At 39.4% G+C, this 23,992-nt stretch overlaps 1 protein-coding gene across 1 annotated transcript; it reads left to right on the forward strand.

Annotated features, from left to right (window-relative positions):
- Positions 1-22,529: 22,529 nt before the first annotated feature.
- LOC122000007 lies at positions 22,530-23,399 on the forward strand. Its single transcript, XM_042554593.1, has one exon. It carries the CDS (start codon positions 22,680-22,682, stop codon positions 23,160-23,162), a length of 483 nt encoding a protein of 160 aa, XP_042410527.1. The 5' UTR covers positions 22,530-22,679; the 3' UTR covers positions 23,163-23,399.
- Positions 23,400-23,992: the final 593 nt, after the last annotated feature.

Genomic DNA, 23,992 nt, shown 5'->3' on the forward strand with positions numbered 1-23,992 from the left:
TGTTTTTATCTTTTGGTTTGTTATTTAGACTGTGTTACACTTATTCTGTTTGAGGATTTGGATATTGTATGGATTCTTATGATCGATGGATTTTCGTATGGTTTAGATTTGCTCTACTACATGCCTGCCTAGACGGCAGAAGAGGTAAGTTGATCTTATCGTCGGATTTGAGTTTTACGAGTGTAGTTGAGTAGGGTTGATTTCGAGTCAGGGTATTATTATTCTGTTTGTCTACTATCTAACTGCGTGGTGATTGTTTTATTTTTTTTATTATTCCAGCCGCATGTGGCTGAGGTATATGTGCTTGTAGAAAAGTTTCAGATTGTCCGCCGTACAGGGAAGATGCTGCCGAAATTTCTTCGGACAGGGACTCCTCCGGGGCGTGACAATTACTTTAAACAAGGCATTGTTTTCAGCCGACAACTCAAGCGAAGAAAATTTTATGATTTGAGCATTTGGCCCATCCGGACGAGGACGACCAAAGAGGAACTGATGCATGGATGTAATGCTAATATGCTCAAAAGGTGGAGGTAGCTCATCGGGAAGATTGGGATAAAAGACAAAATCATTGTTTGAAGGTAGACATTCGAGATAAGATCGAAGAATTTCATAGGAGAAGTCTAAGCTCCGTTTCACAACACGAGTGCGATAATTTACACCATCTGAAGTGTGTAAATTATTATAAAATTCGGAGACGAGACTATATTGATATCCCTCTCACAGGTCAACAAAGAGTCAAGTTTATAATGCTTGAACCGATTATAGATATCAAAACAGGATGTCCTATAGTATTGCAAATCAACTGATCTAGGGGTTATAAGTTTGAAGGTGTTTTTGCTAAAAGCTTGTTGCATTGCAGCATTTAGAAATCTCGGATCAGTGGGAGGTTGAGGACGGGAAGGAGGAACGGACGATCCTTCACCGGATTCACGAACCTTTTGTTTCTTTCTGTGGGATAGAAAACAGATACAAGAGATGGCACACGATTTGATAGTGAACGGGAAGGATATGCAAAAATTCAAGGGCAATGCAGATAATGCAATGCATGAGGGATAATGCAATGCACAAAGACACACAAGAACCATATAGATTAGGTCAAATATAGGAGCAAAAAGAACAAAAAGAGTAGAGCAAAGAAATTTACTTAGGGTTAGGGTTTTGAGTCCGCATGTTGAGTGAGGACGCGGAGACGAGGAAAAGAGCTGCCCAGTGCGTCGAGAGAGAACTGAAAGAGAAGTGGAAGAACTCCCCTTCGCCGAAGAAGCATGCCGGAGTGAACGATCGAGGCAGACGAAAAAGTCGCTTGGGAAGTCGCCTAGGGCAAGACCGCGTCGAGAGAGAGAAAAGGAAAAGATATAATAAGCGGATCGATTCGGATTTAGGGGTTTAAGACGGGTTTTAAGGTCTCGATCGATCGATCGACCGATCGATTGAGAGTAAGTGAATCGATCGGTCAATCGATTCACGACGCTTCTGTGAGAATGCGAACAAGCGTCTCAATCGATCCAATGATAGATTCAAACGGAATGAATCGATCCATTGATCGATTAAAATGCCTTCTGTGAAAATCGAATAACGTTGTCCAATCGATCCATTGATCGATTGAAATGGTCTGAATCGATCCATTGATCGATTCAGATGCCTTCTGAAAAAAATCGAGTACGCATTCTGTAGTTAAACGAAAAAGCGTCGTAATCGATCCATTGATCGATTCAGACGATCTGAATCGATCAGATGCTCTCTGGAGTGAAACGTGAACCTCCCAATCGATCGACCGATCGATTGGGATGTCTGATATTTCTACATTTCTGAAAACCTTTCAGATCCAAGATTTTGAAATGCACAAATAATTGTATATTCCTTTAAAAATCACGAAATTTGGTGTAAACACTATTCATGTCTAAGGTTGACAAAAAGCGACACTCCCTAGACAAGATTTACACAAAATTAAAAATTGTTGAAAACATTAATGATTCAAGTGAGTCTTATCAAGGTTTCAAAAATAAGTATGGTGCCTATGGTGAGTTTTTAAAAATTTCCAACCATAATCGTAGGGCAACGTGCACATGATTTGTACACGTGCTTTCCCTATGATTGGACAAATGAATGTTTCATATGAAAACCATTTTTCTTGACCAAAATAATGCATCATAACAAGCATTATGATCAAAATAAATGTCCCTAACCTCTCACCCCCATCTAAATCACATTAAGAGGACAATCCTATGTTTTTGTGAGAGGCAAAACTTAAGGTGAATAAAACTTAAAGAGCTTTACTTATGAAGTGATTATGGAGGATATGATTTAATCAATACAACACATTCCCAACTCCCTTCTAAGAAAGCTAAATTCAACTTCGGGAAGAGGTTTGGTGAAGATATCGGCTAAGTTTGATTTTGATCCAACATAATTTAAAATGATATCACCTCGAGTTACATGATCACGAATAAAATGATGTTTAACCTCTATGTGTTTCGTTCTTGAATGATGAACGAGATTTTTGGTTAAGTTGATTGTACTCACATTATCACAAAGAACTTGAACATTGTTATAGGTAAGTTTATAGTCTTCTAGAGTATGAGTCATCCACAATAATTGTGATACACACTCTCCCATGGCAATATATTCCGCTTCGGTTGTGGAGAGAGCTACACAATGTTGTTTTCTACTTGACCAACTTACCAAAGAGTGTTGGGATCTTTCGTACTCGGCTAGAGAGGGGGGGTGTGAATAGCCGCCCCAAATCGATCGCGTTTCTTCCTACGATTAGGTTAGTGCAGCGGAAATACAAATAGAAACGAAAGGAGAAGAAAATCAAACCTTAACACAGCGATGTACGAGGTTCGGAGATGATACTCCTACTCCTCGGCGTGTCCGTAAGGTGGACGAGCCCTATCAATCCGTCGGTGGATGAGTCCCCGGAGAACCGGCTAATACAATATACTCCTTGTGGGTGGAGAAACCTCGCCACAATATTTGCAACAGCAATAGGAGTACAAATAGGAACAAGAAAACAAGAACAGAAATGTAAACTACACTTGCTTGCCTTCTTGAAGTCAGCAGGAACCCTGGGGAAGCAGCAGCTTCTCGGATCCAAGCCTAGCTAGAAAACCAGCAACAGGAAGAAGCTCACGCGAAGCTTTAGCACCCAACGAGCTCAACAAAGCTCAGCAAGAAGGAGAAGCAGAAGCTTCAGGCAGGAGAAAAACTTCCAGAAGAAGAAGAAGTAGCAGGACGGAGAGTTTTTACCGAAGTCCTGTAGCCCTCATTTATACCTGCGAAGAAAGCGAAGAAAACACAGAAGAAATCTAGCCGTTGCGGCTGTGGGCTTACTGATCGGTCGGGGACCGATCAGACCTATTCGATCGGTCCCGGACCGATCGACTTTCTTCACGTAAAGCGCCCACCTTACATGCGGGTTCGATCGGTGCGTGGACCGATCAAAGACACCTGGATCGGTCCACGCCGATCCCAACCCTGCTTTCTCAGCGACCGTCTCGATCGGTCCCCGGACCGATCAGATGGGTCCTGGACCGATCAGGGAGGAGCCTGCCTTTTAGCACGCCCGATCGGTCACCGGACCGATCGAGAAAAAGTATCCTTGATCGGTCTGGTGACCGATCCAGAGCTTGGGTTTGGCCCAAACCAAGTCCCAAGACTTCCAAACCAATATCCGGTCAACCTTGACCTATTGGTACTTCATCCCTAGCATCTGGTCACTCCCTTGACCTGCTAGAACTCCCTGCCAAGTGTCCGGTCAATCCCTTTGACCTACTTGGACTTTCCTCAACACCAGATGTCCGATCATCCCTGATCCATCTGGATTTTCCCTTGCCTGGCTTCACTTACCAGGACTTTCACCTGGCTTCACTCACCAGGATTTCCACACTGCCTAACATCCCAGTTAGGACTTTCCCACTGCCTGGCTTCACTCACCAGGACTTTCACCTGGCTTCACTCACCAGGACTTTCCCTTTCACCTAGCTTCACTCACTAGGATTTTCACCTGGCTTCACTCACCAGGATTTCCACACTGCCTAGCTTCACTCACTAGGTCTTTCCCCTGCCTGGCTTCACTCACCAGGACTTTCTCCAACTGCCTGGCTTCACTCACCAGGACTTTCCGACTGCCTGGCTTCACTCACCAGGACTTTCTCCCGTGCCAAACTCCCTGTTTGGACTTTCCCCGTGCCAAGTCTCCATACTTGGACTTTCCGCGTGCCAAGCTACCTGCTTGGACTTTTCCCCGTGCCAAGTCTCCATACTTGGACTTTTCGCGTGCCAAGCTCCCTGCTTGGACTTTTTCGTTTGCCAAGTCTCCATACTTGGACTTTTCAGGTCAACCAGGTCAACCTTGACCTAGGGTTGCACCAATAATCTCCCAACCATCTATTCTTGTCTCACATCAAGAATACAACTCTTCCACGAGTGTCAAACATCAACATGCAACTCAACTAGGTCAATCTTGACCTAAGGTTGCATCAACAATCTTCCCAAGTCAAACATCAAAATACAACTCGAGTCAAGTCAACTCGAGTCGGGTCAACCAGGTCAACCTTGACCTAAGGTTGCACCAACAATCTCCCCCTTTTTGATGTTTGACAAAACTCATAATCAAGTTAGGTTAACCCGATAACCTAACTTAGGTTTCTCCAATAATTCTCCCCCTTTTTGACACACATCAAAAAGAATTCCAATGTTCTACCTTGAACATTCCTTGACATTCTTCCCCTAGCTTAGGTTAACCCGATAACCTAACTTGGGTTCTCCAATAATTCTCCAATGAACACTCTCCCCTTTTTGACACACATCAAAAAGAAAAAGGAGAGTATCAAGGTCAAGAGTTTCTTCCTAATGAAAGTCCCATACCTTTCATTGAAACTCTTAATTTCCCCCTTGATACTAAACTCAACAATCAACTTAGTGATAACCCCATATCACTAATCCTCAAAAGTCTTAAGGAGTAAAAACTCCTCCTAAAAGTCAACTCCCCCTTGACAATTAGGTAAAACTCCCCCTAAAGGTCAACTCCCCCTTGACCATTGCACCAACAATGTCTTGGAGAGTTTCAAACCCTTAGAAACCTAAACCACAAACTTTCACAGCCGGAATTTCAGATATACAGTTGAAATTCAGCTTTTGGCACGCCCTGATCGGTCACCAGACCGATCAGGATCCCATTGGATCGGTCCCCAGACCGATCCACATTCACTGGGATCGGACTGCCTCACTGCCTCTTACTGGATCGGTCTCCGGACCGATCCACACTTCCCTGGTCCGGTCCGGTGACCGATCCACTCCTTCCTGGATCGGTCCGGTGACCGATCCAAGATCCCTTATCGAATTCCTGAATTTTTACCCGAAATTCAGAAACCCATAAACAATTCCAGAAAATTTCAAAAATTATGAAACTTTGAGGATACACTCCTCATAACATATACTATCAAGGAAAAATAGTTTTCTATGAAAATAACTTCCATTTTCAAATCTTGATACAAAATTCGAAAACTTTGAAATAGTTCAAAGTTAACTCAACTTTGTATCACAATGTTCAATGATGAAAGCAATCACTAAGATGACTTCATCAAGGTTTTCCAAATCAATTTCAAAATGATTTTAAAACCATTTGAATTTAGGACCATAATCTTAGGGCTAAATGTACATGACTTGTACACAAGCTTTCCCTATGATCCTCCTTTTCTTGAATTAGGCTCATCTAGGTACAAAAACTATGCACCTTGATCCTAACTCATGATCCTAATATCTCACACACATCTAAGGTGTATCAAACCACATTCAAGTCAATTTGATGTGAGATATGGGTTAAGGTCAACTTAGGCTAAGTTCTCATGCATTTTCTAAACATCAATTTGATCTCAATATCAAATTATATGTTTGTCCTTAAATCAATTTCATTGATTATAATGCAAGAGATGATGACATGGCATATAATGATATCATAAGTAAGAACATGTGCCAATGTCATGATGTCATGGCATAAAGTTTGAAACTAAACTAACACATGACACATAGATAACCTAAGCATTATCATGACATATCAAATGATAATAAAATGAATATGATGTCATGGCATGGCATATGGCAACCAATCATGGCAAGTTAGCACAAATAAAATACCTAAATCCCTATCTAAGTATCCTTAGCCTTAGCTAACTTAAAATCTAACCCTAGATTGCCCATATATCCCTAAGAGAAAACCAAAATCCCAATTATGGTATTTCTCTAGGTTTTCCTCAAATTGTGCCACTTAAGATTAAAAATGATATTTCCACCATTAGGCACATTTAGCTCTTCAAAGGAGTAAATGATAATTCCATTTCATTTTCAAAAGTTCTCAAAACCTTGAAAATACTCCTTAAGTGTCAATTTCCTCAAAGTTGGGTTAACTACCCTTCTTATTGGAGTTGACACTCTCTAACCCATTTATGGGGTAGAGAAGATGCTCCTAGGAACCCAATACCTATTAGAGCTCATTGGGTTCACTAAATATTCACTAGGGATAACTTCCCTAGCAACCCTCCTAATGACCCTCTTAGGCTTTAAAGCCTTGGTCATTTGGATCTCATCAAGGTCAACTATAGGGGTGACTCCCCTTGTGACCTTGGTAATGGTCTTCCTAGCCTTAGGTTTTGTTCCATAATCGAATGGAACATTATGATAAGTGGGCTTGACCAATTGGGACTTAGGTTTGTGACCTAAACCTTTCTTGTCCTTGGACATTGGTTTTTGACCCTTAAACCCTAGAGATGACTTCTCTATGTTTTTAAGAGCCTTTTCCAAATTATCAAGTCTTGACCTCAAGACTTGATTTTCCCTCTCTAATACCTCAAGTTTTAATTTGTCATTTTCTCTTGAGATATTCCTAGGCATATGTCTAGTCTTCTTGGGATTTCTACCTAGGTTTTCCTTAACTTTAGAAGCGTTAATCCTAGGGTTGGTATTTCTAGTGTTATCCTTACCTAGGCTAACATGTTTAGCTCCTAAGCACATGTATTGGTTCCTAAAGTTAACATGCTTATCATTATTAACAATTGCAACAAAACTACTAGCATGAGTTTTATTAGAATTGCAATAATGAACCTTAGAGGTTACCTTAGGATTTGCCTTAGCTCCCCCTATCGTTGTGCCCGGTCTCTTGCCCTTGTGAGGTTGCCTCCCCCTCGGACAATGGCTCCTATAGTGTCCCCTTTGCTTGCATTGGAAGCACACGATGTGCTCCTTGCCCTTGCGTTTTGGGACTCCGGCTTCCTTGAACTTTGGCGCCGGTGGAGTCTTTCTTACCCTCTTTGGACACTTACTCTTGTAATGTCCATGTTCCCTACACTCAAAGCATATTATATGTAACTTATTTGAAATTGAAATGCTTGAGTTACCTAGGTTTGGGGATGGGTGTGAGCTCTCTTCCTCATCCCTTCCGGAGGTAGATGTCTCTTCTTCTTGCTCCGAACTTGAACAAGAGGAACTCTCCTCCTCTTCTTCCTTGGATGTTGAGTAGCCCTCAACTCCCAATTCGCTCCCTCCATGATGTGAGCTACTTGGCTCACTTAGCTCCTCTTCATGGCTTGAATTTGAGCTCTCCTCATGGAACTTTGCTAAGTTGTTCCACAATTCCTTGGCATCGTTGTATCTACCTATCTTATGCAAGATATCACTAGGTAATGAAAATTCAAGAATTTTCGTTACCTCGTCGTTGATTGTGGATTGGTGGATTTGCTCTTTCGTCCACTCCTTCTTCTTGATAGGTTTTCCTTCCTCATCCATCGGTGGGGAAAACCCTTCTTGTACACAAAACCAATTTAACATATTAGTCCTAAGAAAATACATCATCCTTACCTTCCAATATGTGAAGTTGTCGTGAGACTCGTGAAGGGTTGAATCGTGACATCTTCTCCATAGAGATCCATCTCTAGCCCGTGCTCCCCCGGGTGTTGATCCGTCGAAGAGCGGCCTCGCTCTGATACCACTTGTTGGGATCTTTCGTACTCGGCTAGAGAGGGGGGGTGTGAATAGCCGCCCCAAATCGATCGCGTTTCTTCCTACGATTAGGTTAGTGCAGCGGAAATACAAATAGAAACGAAAGGAGAAGAAAATCAAACCTTAACACAGCGATGTACGAGGTTCGGAGATGATACTCCTACTCCTCGGCGTGTCCGTAAGGTGGACGAGCCCTATCAATCCGTCGGTGGATGAGTCCCCGGAGAACCGGCTAATACAATATACTCCTTGTGGGTGGAGAAACCTCGCCACAATATTTGCAACAGCAATAGGAGTACAAATAGGAACAAGAAAACAAGAACAGAAATGTAAACTACACTTGCTTGCCTTCTTGAAGTCAGCAGGAACCCTGGGGAAGCAGCAGCTTCTCGGATCCAAGCCTAGCTAGAAAACCAGCAACAGGAAGAAGCTCACGCGAAGCTTTAGCACCCAACGAGCTCAACAAAGCTCAGCAAGAAGGAGAAGCAGAAGCTTCAGGCAGGAGAAAAACTTCCAGAAGAAGAAGAAGTAGCAGGACGGAGAGTTTTTACCGAAGTCCTGTAGCCCTCATTTATACCTGCGAAGAAAGCGAAGAAAACACAGAAGAAATCTAGCCGTTGCGACGCAACGGCTAGTGCCTGGATCGGTCAGGGGACCGATCAGGACCTATTCTGATCGGTCCCCAGACCGATCAGCTTTCTTCACAGAAAGCTGCCCACCTTCTGTGCGGGTTCTGATCGGTGCATGGACCGATCAAGATACCTGGATCGGTCCACGCACCGATCCCAACCCTGCTTTCTCGGCGACATCGTCTCGATCGGTCCCCACCGATCGGGACATGGCCTGATCGGTCGTGGACCGATCACCGCCTCTCTTGCCTCTGTTAAACTGGCGATCGGTCACCGGACCGATCGAGTAAACAGACACCGATCGGTGCGGTGACCGATCCGAGCAAGTTTGGCCCAAACCAAGTCCCAAGACTTCAAACCAATATCCGGTCAACCTTGACCTATTGGTACTTCATCCCTAGCATCCGGTCACCCTTGACCTGCTAGAACTCCTCACCAGTGTCCGGTCAATCCCTTTGACCTACTTGGACTTTCCTCAACACCGATGTCCGATCATCCCCGATCCATCTGGATTTTCCTTGCCGGCTTCACTTACGGGACTTTCACCGGCTTCACTCACCAGGATTTCCACACCGCCTAACATCCCGCTTAGGACTTTCCCACCGGCTTCACTTACGGGACTTTCACCGGCTTCACTCACTGGACTTTCCTTTCACCTAGCTTCACTCACTAGGATTTTCACCGGCTTCACTCACCAGGATTTCCACCGCCTAGCTTCACTCACTAGGTCTTTCACCTGGCTTCACTCACCGGGATTTCTCAACTGCCTGGCTTCACTCACCGGGACTTCTCCGACTGTCTGGCTTCACTCACCAGGACTTTTCCCCGTGCCAAACTCCCTGTTTGGACTTTCCCCGTGCCAAGTCTCCATACTTGGACTTTCCGCGTGCCAAGCTACCTGCTTGGACTTTTCCCCGTGCCAAGTCTCCATACTTGGACTTTTCGCGTGCCAAGCTCCCTGCTTGGACTTTTTCGTTTGCCAAGTCTCCATACTTGGACTTTTCAGGTCAACCAGGTCAACCTTGACCTAGGGTTGCACCAATAATCTCCCAACCATCTATTCTTGTCTCACATCAAGAATACAACTCTTCCACGAGTGTCAAACATCAACATGCAACTCAACTAGGTCAATCTTGACCTAAGGTTGCATCAACAATCTTCCCAAGTCAAACATCAAAATACAACTCGAGTCAAGTCAACTCGAGTCGGGTCAACCAGGTCAACCTTGACCTAAGGTTGCACCAACAAAGAGGACCCTAGAAATTGACAACTACCACTAGTGCTTTTGCAATCCAATTTGCATCCGACATAATCGGAATCGATATAGCCCACTAGGTCAAAAGTTTCGGTTCTAGGATACCAAAGACCAACATTTTGAGTCCCCTTGAGATAACGAAGAATTCGCTTAACGACACTCAAATGTGACTCCTTGGCACAAGATTGATACCTAGCACATATACCTACGGCGAAAAATATATCGGGTCTACTAGCCGTGAGATAGAGAAGACTTCCTATAGCACTACGATACACCTTGGAGTCAACTTCTTTCCCCTCAATGTCTTTATCCAATTTAGTATTTGTAGCCATGGGGGTAGATATTTCCTTTGCATTTTCCATCCCAAATTTCTTAAATAGCTCTTTGACATATTTGGATTGATGAATGTAAATGCCTTCTTTTGTTTGCTTAATTTGTAATCCTAGGAAAAATGTCAACTCACCAACCAAACTCATTTCAAATTCACTCTCCATGTGATTAATGAATTAATTTAAAAAATCTTTATTTGTGGAACCACAAATAATGTCATCTACATATACTTGGGCCACAAACATATCATTATCACTATTTTTCAAGAATAAAGTAGGATCAATTTTTCCTCTATGAAACCCTTTTGATACTAGAAATGTTGACAATCGTTCATACCAAGCCCGAGGAGCTTGTTTTAGTCCATATAAGGCCTTTTAAAGTTTATATACATGAGTTGGACACTCCAAATTCTCAAATCCCGGTGGTTGCTCAACATATACTTCTTCTTTTATAACACCATTTAAAAATGCTGATTTTACATGCATTTGGTACAATTTGAAACCCTTGTGGGCGGCAAAGGCCAACATCATTCTAATTGATTCCAGTCTTGCTACGGGTGCATAAGTTTCATCATAGTCCAACCCTTCTACTTGATTGAAACCCCTAGCGACCAATCTAGCTTTGTTTCTCACCACTATCCCTTTATCATCAAGTTTGTTCTTAAAGACCCATTTTGTATCAATAATTGATTTGTTGTTAGGCCTAGGAACTAAATCTCAAATTTGACTTCTCTTCAATTGAGATAATTCATCTTGCTTTGCTAAAATCTAATCCAGATCAAACAAGGCATCATCAATGGTTTTTGGTTCTATTTGAGATATTAAGGCAACTTGACTTCCTTCATTTCTAAAGTAAGATCGAGTTCTCACTCCTAGAGTAATGTCTCCTACTACTTGATCTAAGGGATGATTTACATGAATCCTAGTAGGTCTTGAGTCTTGATTTGTTATAATTTCGGGTTCAAGTGGCAAAGGTTCATTTTTCTCACCATTACTTTCTTGATTTTCTTCTCTTTGATGATTTACCTCATTTAGTGTTAGTTTCTCTAACTTAAATTGTAATTCTTCATCGTTTGTTCTTATAGGGTTTAAAAAAGGATTTTATTCAAATACAACATTTAGTGATTCTTCAACTAGTTTTGATCTTTTGTTGTAAATTCGGTATGTCTTGCTATGACTTGAGTAACCTACAAGAATCCCCTCATCCGCCTTAGCGGAAAACTTTTCCAAGTGATCCTTGGTGTTTAGAATATAGACTTTATACCCAAATACTCTAAGATGTTTAATTGTATGTTGTTTACCAAACCACAATTCATGAGGTGTTTTTCCTAGAAACCTATGTATTAAAGTTCGATTTTGGACATAACAAGCCGTATTAATTGCTTCGGCCCATAGGAAACTATGTAGTGAATATTCATTTAACATGCTCCTAGCGGCCTCTTGCAAAACCCTATTTTTCCTCTCAACAACTCCATTTTGTTGAGGTGTCCTAGGGGTTGAAAATTCATGTTTATATCCTTTTTCTATACAAAAATTAGTGAATCTATCATTTTCAAACTCACCTCCATGATCACTTCTTATTTTGTTTATCTTATGAGCCTTTTCATTTTCTACTCTATTACAAAAAGCAATCAAGGTATCTGGAGTTTGATCCTTATGTTTCAAGAAAAACACCCATGTATATCTAGTGTAATCATCCACAATCATAAAGCAATATCTACTACCATTTAAAGAAATATATTTACTACTATTAAATAAATTCATGTGAATGAGCTCCAAAGCATTTGAGGTACTTACAACATTTTTACCTTTATGAGTAGCTTTGGTTTGCTTACCCATTTGACATGCATCACATATTTTGTCTTTTTGAAACTTCAACTTTGGCAATCTGTGCACCAACTCATTCTTTGAAAGGTTTTTGATATTCTTCATGTTGGTGTGAGCGAGTCTCCGGTGCCAAAGCCACGTCTCCTCTTCTTTGGACATGAGACACTTAGCAAACACATTAGTAGCACCAAATAGTTCAACTTGATAAATATTCTCTCTTCTATGGCCTATGAGAATATTGGTGTTTAGTTCACAATGCTTGATTAGGCATTGAGATGAGTTGAACTCAACTCCATAACCCGAATCACATAGTTGACTAACACTCAAAAGATTAAAGACCATGCCTTTCACTAATAACACATTTTTTATTACAAATTTCTCGAAAATTCTAATATCTCCAATTCCTATAACTTTTAACTCACCACTATTACCAAAAGAAATGGTACATTTACTTTTGTGTCTAAATGATGAAAATTTTGATGAGTCCCCCGTCATATGCTTAGAGCATCCACTATCTACGAACCATGTTGTTGGATGCTCCCCCTTCGCACATGCCTATTTAAACACGATGAACCAAATGTTTTGGTACCCACACTTTGGGTCTGGTAGCATCAATAACAAATTGCTTGGGTACCCAAGCTTGAACAACCTTAACCCTTGAAGCATGGTTTCTACTAATTAGAGACATGAATTTAACTTCCTTATCTTGTGATTTAAAACCTAGTCCCGCTTTGTTGTACACGCCTCTTTGAGCTCCTAGAATCATGTCTAAGTATTTTGAGCTTGAAGTAAATTTTTCTATAGCACATCTAAGATCATCAACTTGTGATTTCAATGATACATTTTCTTTTTCAAGATCATCAACATCATTTTTGTCATTTTCATGAAGCATGCAACTTTCACGTGGGACAATTTCATTTTTGAGTGATTTCAATTCATTTTGCAATCTTTTAACCTTCCCTTTTGATTTTGCTAGTGCATTGGTTAAGCATGCAATGGTGGCATACATCTTATCAAGCTTGGGAGAAATTACCTCATCATCACTAGATGATGACTCACTTGAAGACTTCACATCTTCTCCATGACTATCTTCATTTTCACTATCTTCTACATGGCTTAAGGCCATGAGAGCCATGTGTTTTGAGCTCTTCCTATCATCTTCTTCCGATGAGCTTGATAATGAGTCATCCCATATGGCTTTCAGCGCCTTCTTCTTTTTCTTGATCTTTTCCTCTTGCTTCTTCAACTTTGGACACTCCATTTTGTAGTGCCCTTTTTCTTGCATTCGTAGCAAATTACATCAGTCTTATTCTTAGAATCCACAAGAGATTTACCTTTTCTCTTCTCATCATTGAAGATTTTCTTAATATCCTTTTTGTCAAACTTCCTTGAATGTCTCATCATTATTCGAACGAAGTTTGCCATTTCACTTGATGATAGCTCTTCATCACTATCACTATCTTGTTCGGATTCTGAAGATGACTCCTTCTTCTCATTTTTCTTTTCCTTGTGCTTCTTTTTGCTCTTTTCACCTGCAACCAAGGCTATACCTTTCTCCTTATGGCTTGTGTTAGCTTGCTCATGCAATTCAAGTTCATAAAATAATTCATCCAATTTCACTATTGACAAATCTCTTGAAACCTTATAAGCATCCACCATGGATGACCATAAAGAGTTTCTTGAGAAAGATTTTAAAGCATACCTTATGAGATCTCGGTTCTCCACACTCTCTCCAACTGAATGAAGACCATTTAGGAGTTCCTTGAATCTCCCATGTAGTGAGCTTACCGTTTCTCCATCCTTCATGGTGAAGTTTTGAAGTTGATTTATCAACAAATCTCTCTTTGCAATTCTTGAATCCTTGGTGCCTTCATTTAGTTCAATAAGCTTATCCCACAAATCCTTGGCACTCTTAAAAGGTCCAACTTTGTTGAGTTGTTCCGAGCTTAATCCACATTGAAGAGTTACAATCGCCTTTGCATTTGCTTGAGCCTTCATTTTTTGTTCAACAGCCCACCTTGATGACTCAATCATTTTTCCATTTTCAGTTGGCGCCATGAATCCCTCCGTGATTGAGAACCACATATCAATTTCGGTCATGAGATAGTGTTCCATGCGGCTCTTCCAATAAGCAAAGTTGCTGCCTTCATAGAATGGTGGTCGTGAAGTACTATGTCCCTCCTTCATTGACATCTTGTAGCTCTTTAACTTGTGCTTTCTTGACAATGAATCCTCAAAAGCAAACCAACGCTCTGATACCATTTGTTAGGATCGGTTGAGCTAGAGGGGGGGGTGAATGGCTCACCTCGTTTTCTTGGTCTTTGATTATGCACAACTGAAACTTGAAGCCAATGCTAACTCCGGTATTTACTTGGTATCCACCTCCTCAAGGAGGTGACTAATCCAAGGATCCACGTCACTCACCACACTTCCACTATCCAAAAACCCTCCTTCTCAGAATCGCGCCGAAGGTGGAGAAACCTTACAACACTTACAATACTTTCCCTCCAAAGGAAAGAGCTCACACTCACTACAAAGAGGAAGAGAAAAGATTAACAGACTTGAAATAGCTTCTTCCTTGAGGCGTGAGATTTGAAAGCTTGGAGAGATTGAGAGCTTTAACGTCCAACGCTTGAGAGATCTTGAGCACTTCAAGGATTCTTCACCCCAGAGTAATAGAACAGTAATATTTGTTTATCCGTGCTTATTCCTCTTTCTTCCAGCATTTTAAACATCACGAAAACTAGTCGTTTCTCATGCTGCCGTCGCCGTGAATCGATTGAGATTATGTCCCAATCAATTCACAAGTATCCGTTGGAAGCCATCGCGTTAAGATTAACGGTACAGATTCTTTTATTTGACTTGGATTGATTGGGGCAGAGTTTGAATCGATTCAGCCGCTTGCTCATGAAATCGCAACTTTGTGAATCGATCGGTCGATCGATTCAGGATGATTCTGTGCTTCGCACAGAATGTTCACGGATCGATCGGTTGATCGATTCAGGATGATTCTGTGCTTCGCACAGAATGTTCACGGATCGATCGGCCGATCGATTCAATACCTTGAATCGATCGGTCGATCGATTCAATACCTTGAATCGATCGGTCGATCGATTCAATACCTTGAATCGATCGGCTGATCGATTCAGAAGGGTTCTGTGCTTCGCGCAGATTCTTTCTGATCGATCGGCCGATCGATTGACTTACCTTCAATCGATCGGCTGATCGATTCAAAGGCATTCTGCCTCATAGCCATGTCTAAATCGGTTCACCAATCGATCTCTGATGGTGAGCCTAACACACATATAATCTTGTGACCTGCAGGAGCTTCTTTTGCCAAGAATCCGGTCCCCGACCTTCTCGGACTTCTCTTGCATCTGGTCTTCTGACCTGCAAGAAACCTTTTTACCAAGAATCCAGTCCTCGACCTTCTTGGACTTCTCTTGCATCTGGTCTTCCGACCTGCAAGAAACTTCTCTTGCAAACTCACAATGCATGTTAGTTCCAACGTTATTAACCTAAACTTAAATAATTGTCAACACATTGAAACTTCCATGGCATGATTGCACCAACAATTGCAAACTAGGTGTTACAAACTAACCGGTGCAAAAAAAAAAACCGTTGCAAATTAATCGTTGCAAACTAGTCGTGCATGAGTAAAACAATATATATAGACACATTGTGCTACGAGATTTTCATTCGACTATCATGTCATTTCTCAAACACATATACTAAAACGTGTTTTCACCAAAAATGTCTCATTCTATGGGCAGCTCTAGCTCAAGTTCCAGCTCGACAAGCGAAGAAGAAGTCCATGTTGAAATCGATGAGCAAGCTTATGATCCGGGTGAAGAACTGATGTTATTGGTTCTTCAACAAGACCAACAAATTATGGAAGCATATCAGAGGAGGGGCACACTCAGAAGAAGGTTCGTCCAAAGAAATCGTGAAGTCGGGCATGAGAGGCTCGTCAATGATTATTTCTCTATAAACCCGGTGTATCACGATGAAATATTTCGAAGATGATTTTGAATGCGAAGAGAGTTATTCCTCCGCATAGTGAATGCAATAGAGAATCATTCAGCATTTTTTCAACATAGGGATGATGTTGTATAAAGAAAAGGGTTGTCACCACTACAAAAATGTACCGCTGTGATTCGTCAACTGGCTTACGAAGTCCCCGCTGATCATCTTGACGAGTACCTATGCATGGGCGAATCAACTGCCATCAGGTGTCTTTTCAAGTTTTGCGAATACATGGTTGAAATATTTGGTGATAGGTACTTGAGAAGGTCAAATGCTGATGATGTTCAACGTCTTCTTCAAATGCATAATAAGAGGCATGACTTCCCTGGCATGTTAGGCAGCTTTGATTGTATGCATTGGACTTGGAAAAATTGTCCAATTGCTTGGAAAGGTCAATTTACAAGGGGGCATAGGTCACCAACAATCGTACTTGAAGCGGTCGCATCTCATGACTTGTGGATATGACATGCATTCTTTGGGGTCGCTAGTTCACATAACGATATTAATGTGTTATATGAATCTCCCATATTCAACAATGTCTTGTAAGAAAATATGTCGTAGATTAATTTCACGGTGAACGACACTACATATACGAAGGGATATTATCTAACAGATGGAATATATCCCAAGTGGGCTACTTTTGTTAAGGCTTTTCCTTATCCAGAAGATCCCAAGAGGAAGTTGTTTAAGGAAAGATAGGAGTCTGCAAGAAAAGATGTCGAACGGGCATTTGGGGTGCTCCAATCTCGATGAACGATTGTCAGAAGTCCAGCTCGTTATTGGTATAGGAAAAAGTTAAAACAAATCATGTTAGCATACATTATTTTACATAATATGATTGTTGAGGATGAGGGAGGTCACGTGACAAATTGATACAACGATGAAAGCGACGAACCCGCACAACCTATCCATGGCTCAAACCGAGGATTTCAGGATTATCTTCGAACAAATTCTGAGCTACGTGACATTCAAGTTCATCGCCAACTTCGTGCCGACTTAGTTGAGCATATCTGGGGGCGATACAACAATAATTCGTGAATTAATATTTCATATATTATTTTTAATTTCATAATAGTATGGTTTATTTAAGTTGTTGTTGTATTTCAATTTCATCATTAGATGGTAATTTAAAATAAATTTCGTTTTCCCAACTTTGTAATTTTAGCTGCTCAGTTATAATTTCGTTTTCCCAACTTTATAATTTCGGTTTGCCAATATTGTAATTTCGTTTTTCACCAACATCTATTTTATTTAATAAATATATTAAAAAATTAATATTATTTTTGAAAAACTATAAAATTATATTTTTAAAAGTAAGATTAATTATAATAATATTTTAAATATTTTAAAATATATTTAAAATATATTTATTTAATATGATATAATTTTAAAATGATTGAGTGAATTGTGGGACCCATAAATAATTAGTGTAGGTGAAAGGAGGTTGTTATAATGAGTATGTGGCAATGAGTCCCATGTTTTTTGATGAGGTGGTGAGTGTTATAACTAGATAGCATTGTGGATGCTCTAATAAATGATCTGGCAATCTTGCCTCGACCGGTCCGGTATTCTACGTGCACAGATCGTACTCGAATACGAGTTAACCTTAGTTCAGTTCAATCCAAGCTTTGGATTTGCATGAAAAAGTCTCTCTTCATGTAAATATTTACAACATCAATACATATGTCATAATTTAAATCAACAATAAAATCAAGAGACTTTTAATGTAAAACTAAATACTCATGCACAAAATCATTTCGTCTCCACCTCTTTATTCAATTCACATTTCCACCAAAAGTAAAATCAAAGATCTGAATTTTATGGATAAAGCAAACAGAAACAAGGATGTTCATTAGAGAATTCTATTTCCATACCCCTAATGAATAGGAAAATAAGGCAATAAAATTCAACAAGAAGTTTGCATCTTGAAAGTTTCAGCATCGTTCAAGGTAAACAGAGACGAGGCAAAAACATAGGGCAAAAGGTCAATAGGGCAAAAACATTCGATTGCTTCCTTACCTGATTGCAAAGCTCATCAAAATTGCTTCCCTTCTCATTGTGCCACCTCTATATGCAGTCTCGATGAGCAAACTGAGACAGAGGGAAACGGAATCAGTCTCTAAGCCTAGCAATCCGCACTTGTTAGCCCAAGAGAAGCCGAAGAACGGGAAAAAAAAATCATCTTTAGATATCCAGAGCATCCAAAGGGGATTCCATGCTCGTGTTATTCTCATCCTCCTTCTCGTAGCAGATCCTACATAGACGTACGGAATCAGTAGAGGATTTCATGTTTCCGCCAATCTTAACTTTTAGATTTATGAGAGAACACGTTTCTCATTTTTATCCCAACATGATTTTAGATTTCAAAAATCAATATTATTAATATGATGTTGTGTTTCAAACAACAGCACCACTTTAGTGGGATAAACCCTACAATAATCACCACCATAATTTATTTTGAAAATCAGCACTATACTACATTTTAATAATCAACATCACCTTAACGGTATTATGGAGAGGATTAAAGAATGATTACAAATAGTCAAGAGATTTTTTTCCATCCATGGATGTTACGTATTTTCAGGTATTTCTTGTCAAATCTTAACTAAAGTTAGACATTTTACCATATTAACTTTGATAATAGGTAAATTATGGATCAAAGAATGGTCTTGAAATTCGGTGATTCAGATGTCCTGAGTCAGGAGCAATTATATCTTTGATGATGGTAGCTAGTAAGGAGGATTTATAGAGACGTATAATTTTATATTTATCGAATATTGGAAGTCTCCTCTGACATGGCATTACGTCAATCATTTCGAGTATTATACTCTCATCATATTTTGATAAATACAATTTACTTATTGAAAAAAACATTCGTAAGAGAGGCATAATAAGAAATAAATGCAGGATTCGACAAATCTTAAAATTAAGTGGGGCCTTCGCAACTTTTGCCGGCAATTGCCGTTGTATTTATTCTTAGAGACGCACAAAACTCTTTTTTTAATGAAAAATAATAATAATAAAGATCGACTAAAGTTGTGGGTGTTTTTTTTTCTATTTTAGAAGATAATGTATAAAATTTTTGCACGTTCCATTATGTTATTATTTTTTAAAAAGAACACAAATTAAAAAAAGACTTGTATTTTTTTTAATCAAGCGTAGTACTATTTTAATTTATTATAAAAAATATATTCAATTCCATTTTTATATTAAATTTATACTTTTATCTCATTCTATTTTCATTGTAAAAAAACTCTCTATAAATTATAATAAAAAATTATAGCAATTTTCTCTCCATTACTTTTTTTTAAATGTAAATTTTAAAACATTTTCTAAAAATTATAATTTATATATAGTATTTTTTTTCAAAAACTATATGAATTTGTCTTGGTGCATTATTATTTGACGATATAACAATTATAACTCCTTTTGATAATTAAAAAAAAAACAGGAATGGCCATTTAATCTTTATCCCAACAAGTTGGAAGTTCAAGCAAGAAAGTAAATATGAATAAATTAAAATTAAGCCGAATAAACAAGAAAATCAAGCCAATTAGAATTCAAGCAAGACAGACAACAAATCAAGAAAAAACCAACTGAATTAAGCAAGGGAACTTATCTACATCCCATTCTAAAAATCATTCATTATATATTCCACTTCATAAAGGCAAAGGTAAAATAACTATACTGACAGACTTGGCAAAAACTTGAGCTATTTTATCGCAATTATAAAGAAGATGCATATACACATACAAAACGTTATGATCCAGAACTTATTATTTTAGAAGAGTAACACAATTGAGTCTCCAAGCTTAAGTGATGCCAAATTCTATACAAAAGAACTAATAAAAGGGAGGAAAAGGTATAACAACTACTTTGCTGAAGGTGATAAAAACAAAAGTATACCAAAAAAATGTGCAAACAATATTGAAACAAAACAGTTTTTCAAATCATTTCCAACAACATTTATAGTTCTAGTATGATAAAATTTTGTGTGCAAATCTACACTGGATGATAATCGATATGAAGAAGGCCATGCCATAGAGTTTCTACAAGAACAAATCACAACCAACGGAACAAGTAATTCAAATTGGTTCATAGAAGATTAGGGTAAAATATCTTAAAGCATAAATTGAGCAATGTGATTGCTACATCATTGCTTATCAACAGCTAAGGCTACTTGATAAAACACTGTAACATACTAGCGGTGCAAAAAGAAACTAAAACATAATCAAATATAAAAGGGAGAAACTATCTGTCTTCACGCTCATTCCTCTACTGCTCCATCTCAGAACCAGAGGCAGCAGCCGCCTTCTTGTTGAGCTCATTATGTTTCCTTGAGTATCTCAAGTTTCTAAGATACTTTGGATCCATCTGCAATATTATGAAACAGAAAACACGTCAATAGGAATCAACAAAAACAGATTTTTGGTTCGGAAGAAGAATGCTCGTTGAAAGGTGTATGCTTGGATAAGATGCAAAAACAACATAATCGGAAATTTTTTATAAAAAAAAACAAATTGATGGAAAGAGTAGAAAGAAGAGAGATGAGTACCCCCTTGGTGGAGGTGTGCCGGTGCTTCTTAGGCTTCTTGATCCCGTTCCTGTGAGCCTTGTACGACTGGTTGTGCGCCGTATGGTTCTTCGATTTCGCCATTTCTGTATCGCGAAGAGGAATATGACTACGAGATCAACGCTACAGGGAAATTAGCAGAAGCAGATCAAAAGCAGTTACGCACCTGGAGATGCACAGCGTGATCTATACCGGCGTCGGCTAGGGTTCCTCGTGGTTTTATAGGGGAGTGCTTCCGTATGCCCATGAGCACAATTACTGTTTTACCCTTCATTGGGCCAGATAACAGGGAAAATTGTTGTTGAATTGGGCCCGTAGGCCCAATTTGTCAATCACAATAACAGATTACAACTGTGTAGTATTCCATCCTTAGAGACGTCTTTGACCGTATTTACTGGTAGGAGTGAGTACAATTTCAATTCAATTAAAACAACTGGTCGAACTGAATTAATTTGAAAATAAATTTATTAATTTTTATTAAACTGATTAAATTTTTTTAAAAAACTTTAAAATGTTCGAAAGATTTTAGGCTCTTTCTAATCAAATTCTATACCTTTTGATCGTATGGCTCTCATCTAGCCAGTGACCGGCCACCCACCTCATTTAACGCGCTGCCCCCTCTGAATTAGACTTTGATCGAGCCAACAAACCAAACTAAGGACATTTAAACCTCTAAATAAGATTTTCTATAGCTCCATGTGCCACGTAAATGTCACTTAAAAATAAAAAATTATAATTCTCTGTATAATGAAAAATCTCATTATAACTTTTTTTTAACGGACCCTAACTTATAAATCATAAAACTCTACATTATAAATGATAAATTAAAATGTAATACTATTTTATCATTAATTATTAATTACAAATTTCATCTTCCCAAGAAAAAAATTTTGAATTTTCAATACCGCTCTTAACTATAAATCTCAAATCTCACTTCTACACTTATTCAAATTTTTTTATCAAGTTTTTTTATTTTACAAATCTATCACAGATATGACAAAAGACGATTTACTCATTCCCATTATCCCCATAAATCCATATCTAATTCAACATAAAATAGATAAATTATGAATAATTATTAGTCATTAATATAGTGACTCATATATAAAAAAAAGATATATTCAGATGTTCAAATTTCAACCCTATAATTTAATATAATAACATTCTATAACCATCGCCATGAGAATTTTTACAAACTTTCGCGGAACGGAGATACCCTAAGGGCATATCCAATAGAAGATATTTGGAGAAGATATTTTTCCAAATATCTCTCTCTCAAATATCTCCCATTATGAGTGAGATTTGAGAGGTGAATAGAAATTATTAGACATAACTTTATGCCTGATGATTTCATAATAGGTGGCATGCAAGTAGGCCACATAAGGGATAATGATTACTTTATTAAGATATTTTATTATATAATTTGATATATTTGAGAGTAAAATATTTGATAGATGAAATTTATAAATATTTAATTGATGAGATATTTGATTATGATATTTAGAATATTTAAATAATGAGATATTTAATTGATGATGTAAACGTGAAGTCCATAAATATTTTAAAAAAAAATATTTCATATTATCATGGATGCTCTAATAATAATTCAGCGGTACTTGCAAGAGCCGACGCATGATTGGACGTGCTGGCTGACTCATCTCTTACACCACGCGAAAAAGGTGGAACGGGAATGGAAGAAGTCCTCTCTCTTCAGTCGTAAGCGTAAGTGACCAGTAAGAAGACGAATGATGATTGTCATTGGAGTCGTCTGACTCTGAGTGGCGACGTCGACGAGAACTGAGCCACAAAGAAACCACAACGCACTCCACGAGTTTCCAGTTTCCACGCCGTAGCCATTTTGTTCTTTGCTTATTATCGAGTCAACGTATTCTCGCTCCTTTTTTATCTTCTCTCTTGTATAAATACGTCTCTCCTCTCTTCTCTTCGCTTCAATCCGTTTCTCCCTCAAAGTGTTCAACAGCAAACAGTTACGGAAAGATTAGCAGTAGCGTACTCGTGAGGGATCAGCACAGGACCCACCCGGGATGGGCAACGGAGCATCCTGCGTTCCCCGGTGCACCCGGGCAGCCGCGGCCAAGGTCGTTGGCCCTGACGGATTCCTCCGCCCTATCGAGGCGCCCGCCGGCGCCGCGGAGATCATGGTGGAGTTTCCTGGCCACGCGGTGGCGCGCGCCGAGGAGGCGCTCAGGACCCGGCGGGCGGCCGGGATGCGGGCGGACGAGGAGTTGCTGCCCGGAGTGGTATACTTCCTGCTGCCACTGAACCGGGTCGGGTCCCGGCTCTCTGACTGTCAGGTGGAGGCGCTACTCGAGGCTGTCGGCCGCCGGAGGCGGCGGGGCAAGCAGGGGGATCGTCCACGGAGCCGAGTCTTCCCGGAGGTTGGCGGCGGAAAGGAACGGAAGGTGGCAGTTTGGGAGGGGGAGCTGACGGGTTTGAGTGGTAAGAAGGTGGGTGGATGCCGGCAGTGGAGACCAGCCTTAGACACCATCCATGAATGTAAGGGTTAAGGCAGAAGTGCCCTCCGGCGATGTGATGGTAAGAGGGAGGACGAACTATCATTCAACGAAGATTCAAAACTCACGTAGAATATTCTTGCGTTTGGACCATCTGACTCATTCTGTGTTTTTCAAATTTATTTTGGATGTTCGATGAAAAAATTTTAGACGATTAAATTGATAACCTCCGAGGTTAATTGTTTTCTCTTTTGTTGTCACCTAACATGGAGCAAATATTAGATGGCCAAATTGAATTACTAGTGATATTGGACCATCTGACTCATTCTGTGTTTTTCAAATTTATTTTGATGATCGATAAAAAATTTCTAGACGGCCGAATTGATAACCTTTAGGGTTAATTGTTTTCCCTTTTGTTGTCACTCAGCATGGAGCAAATATTAGAAGGCCAAATTGAATTACTCGTGATGTTAGACCATCTGACTAATTATGTGTTTTTCAAATTTATCTTGATTGTCGATGAAAAATTTTTAGACGGCCAAATTGATGAACTCCGGGGTTATTTGTTTTTCCTTTTGTTGTCACCCAGCATGGAGCAAATATTAGACCAAGTTTGTATGTTGTCTATGACAGTCTACACCGATCTGAACCTAATTAGTAATTACTTAAATATAAAAAATACGAGAGAAAAATTCATAATATTATATATAAAACTCTATAACGTATACTAATAATAATAATAATAATATTTATTTCTCTCATTTCCTTGTAACTAGCTTCCATTGAAGCCTACTCCTCTAAAAGCTCATGGGATTTTAAACTATCACAAGACATACTGATTATTTGTTACAAATCAATTCGAAAATGTTCTTATGATTCAAAAA

This window comes from Zingiber officinale, chromosome 1A, assembly GCF_018446385.1.
Source record: "Zingiber officinale cultivar Zhangliang chromosome 1A, Zo_v1.1, whole genome shotgun sequence".
NCBI classification, from domain to species: Eukaryota; Viridiplantae; Streptophyta; class Magnoliopsida; order Zingiberales; family Zingiberaceae; genus Zingiber; species Zingiber officinale.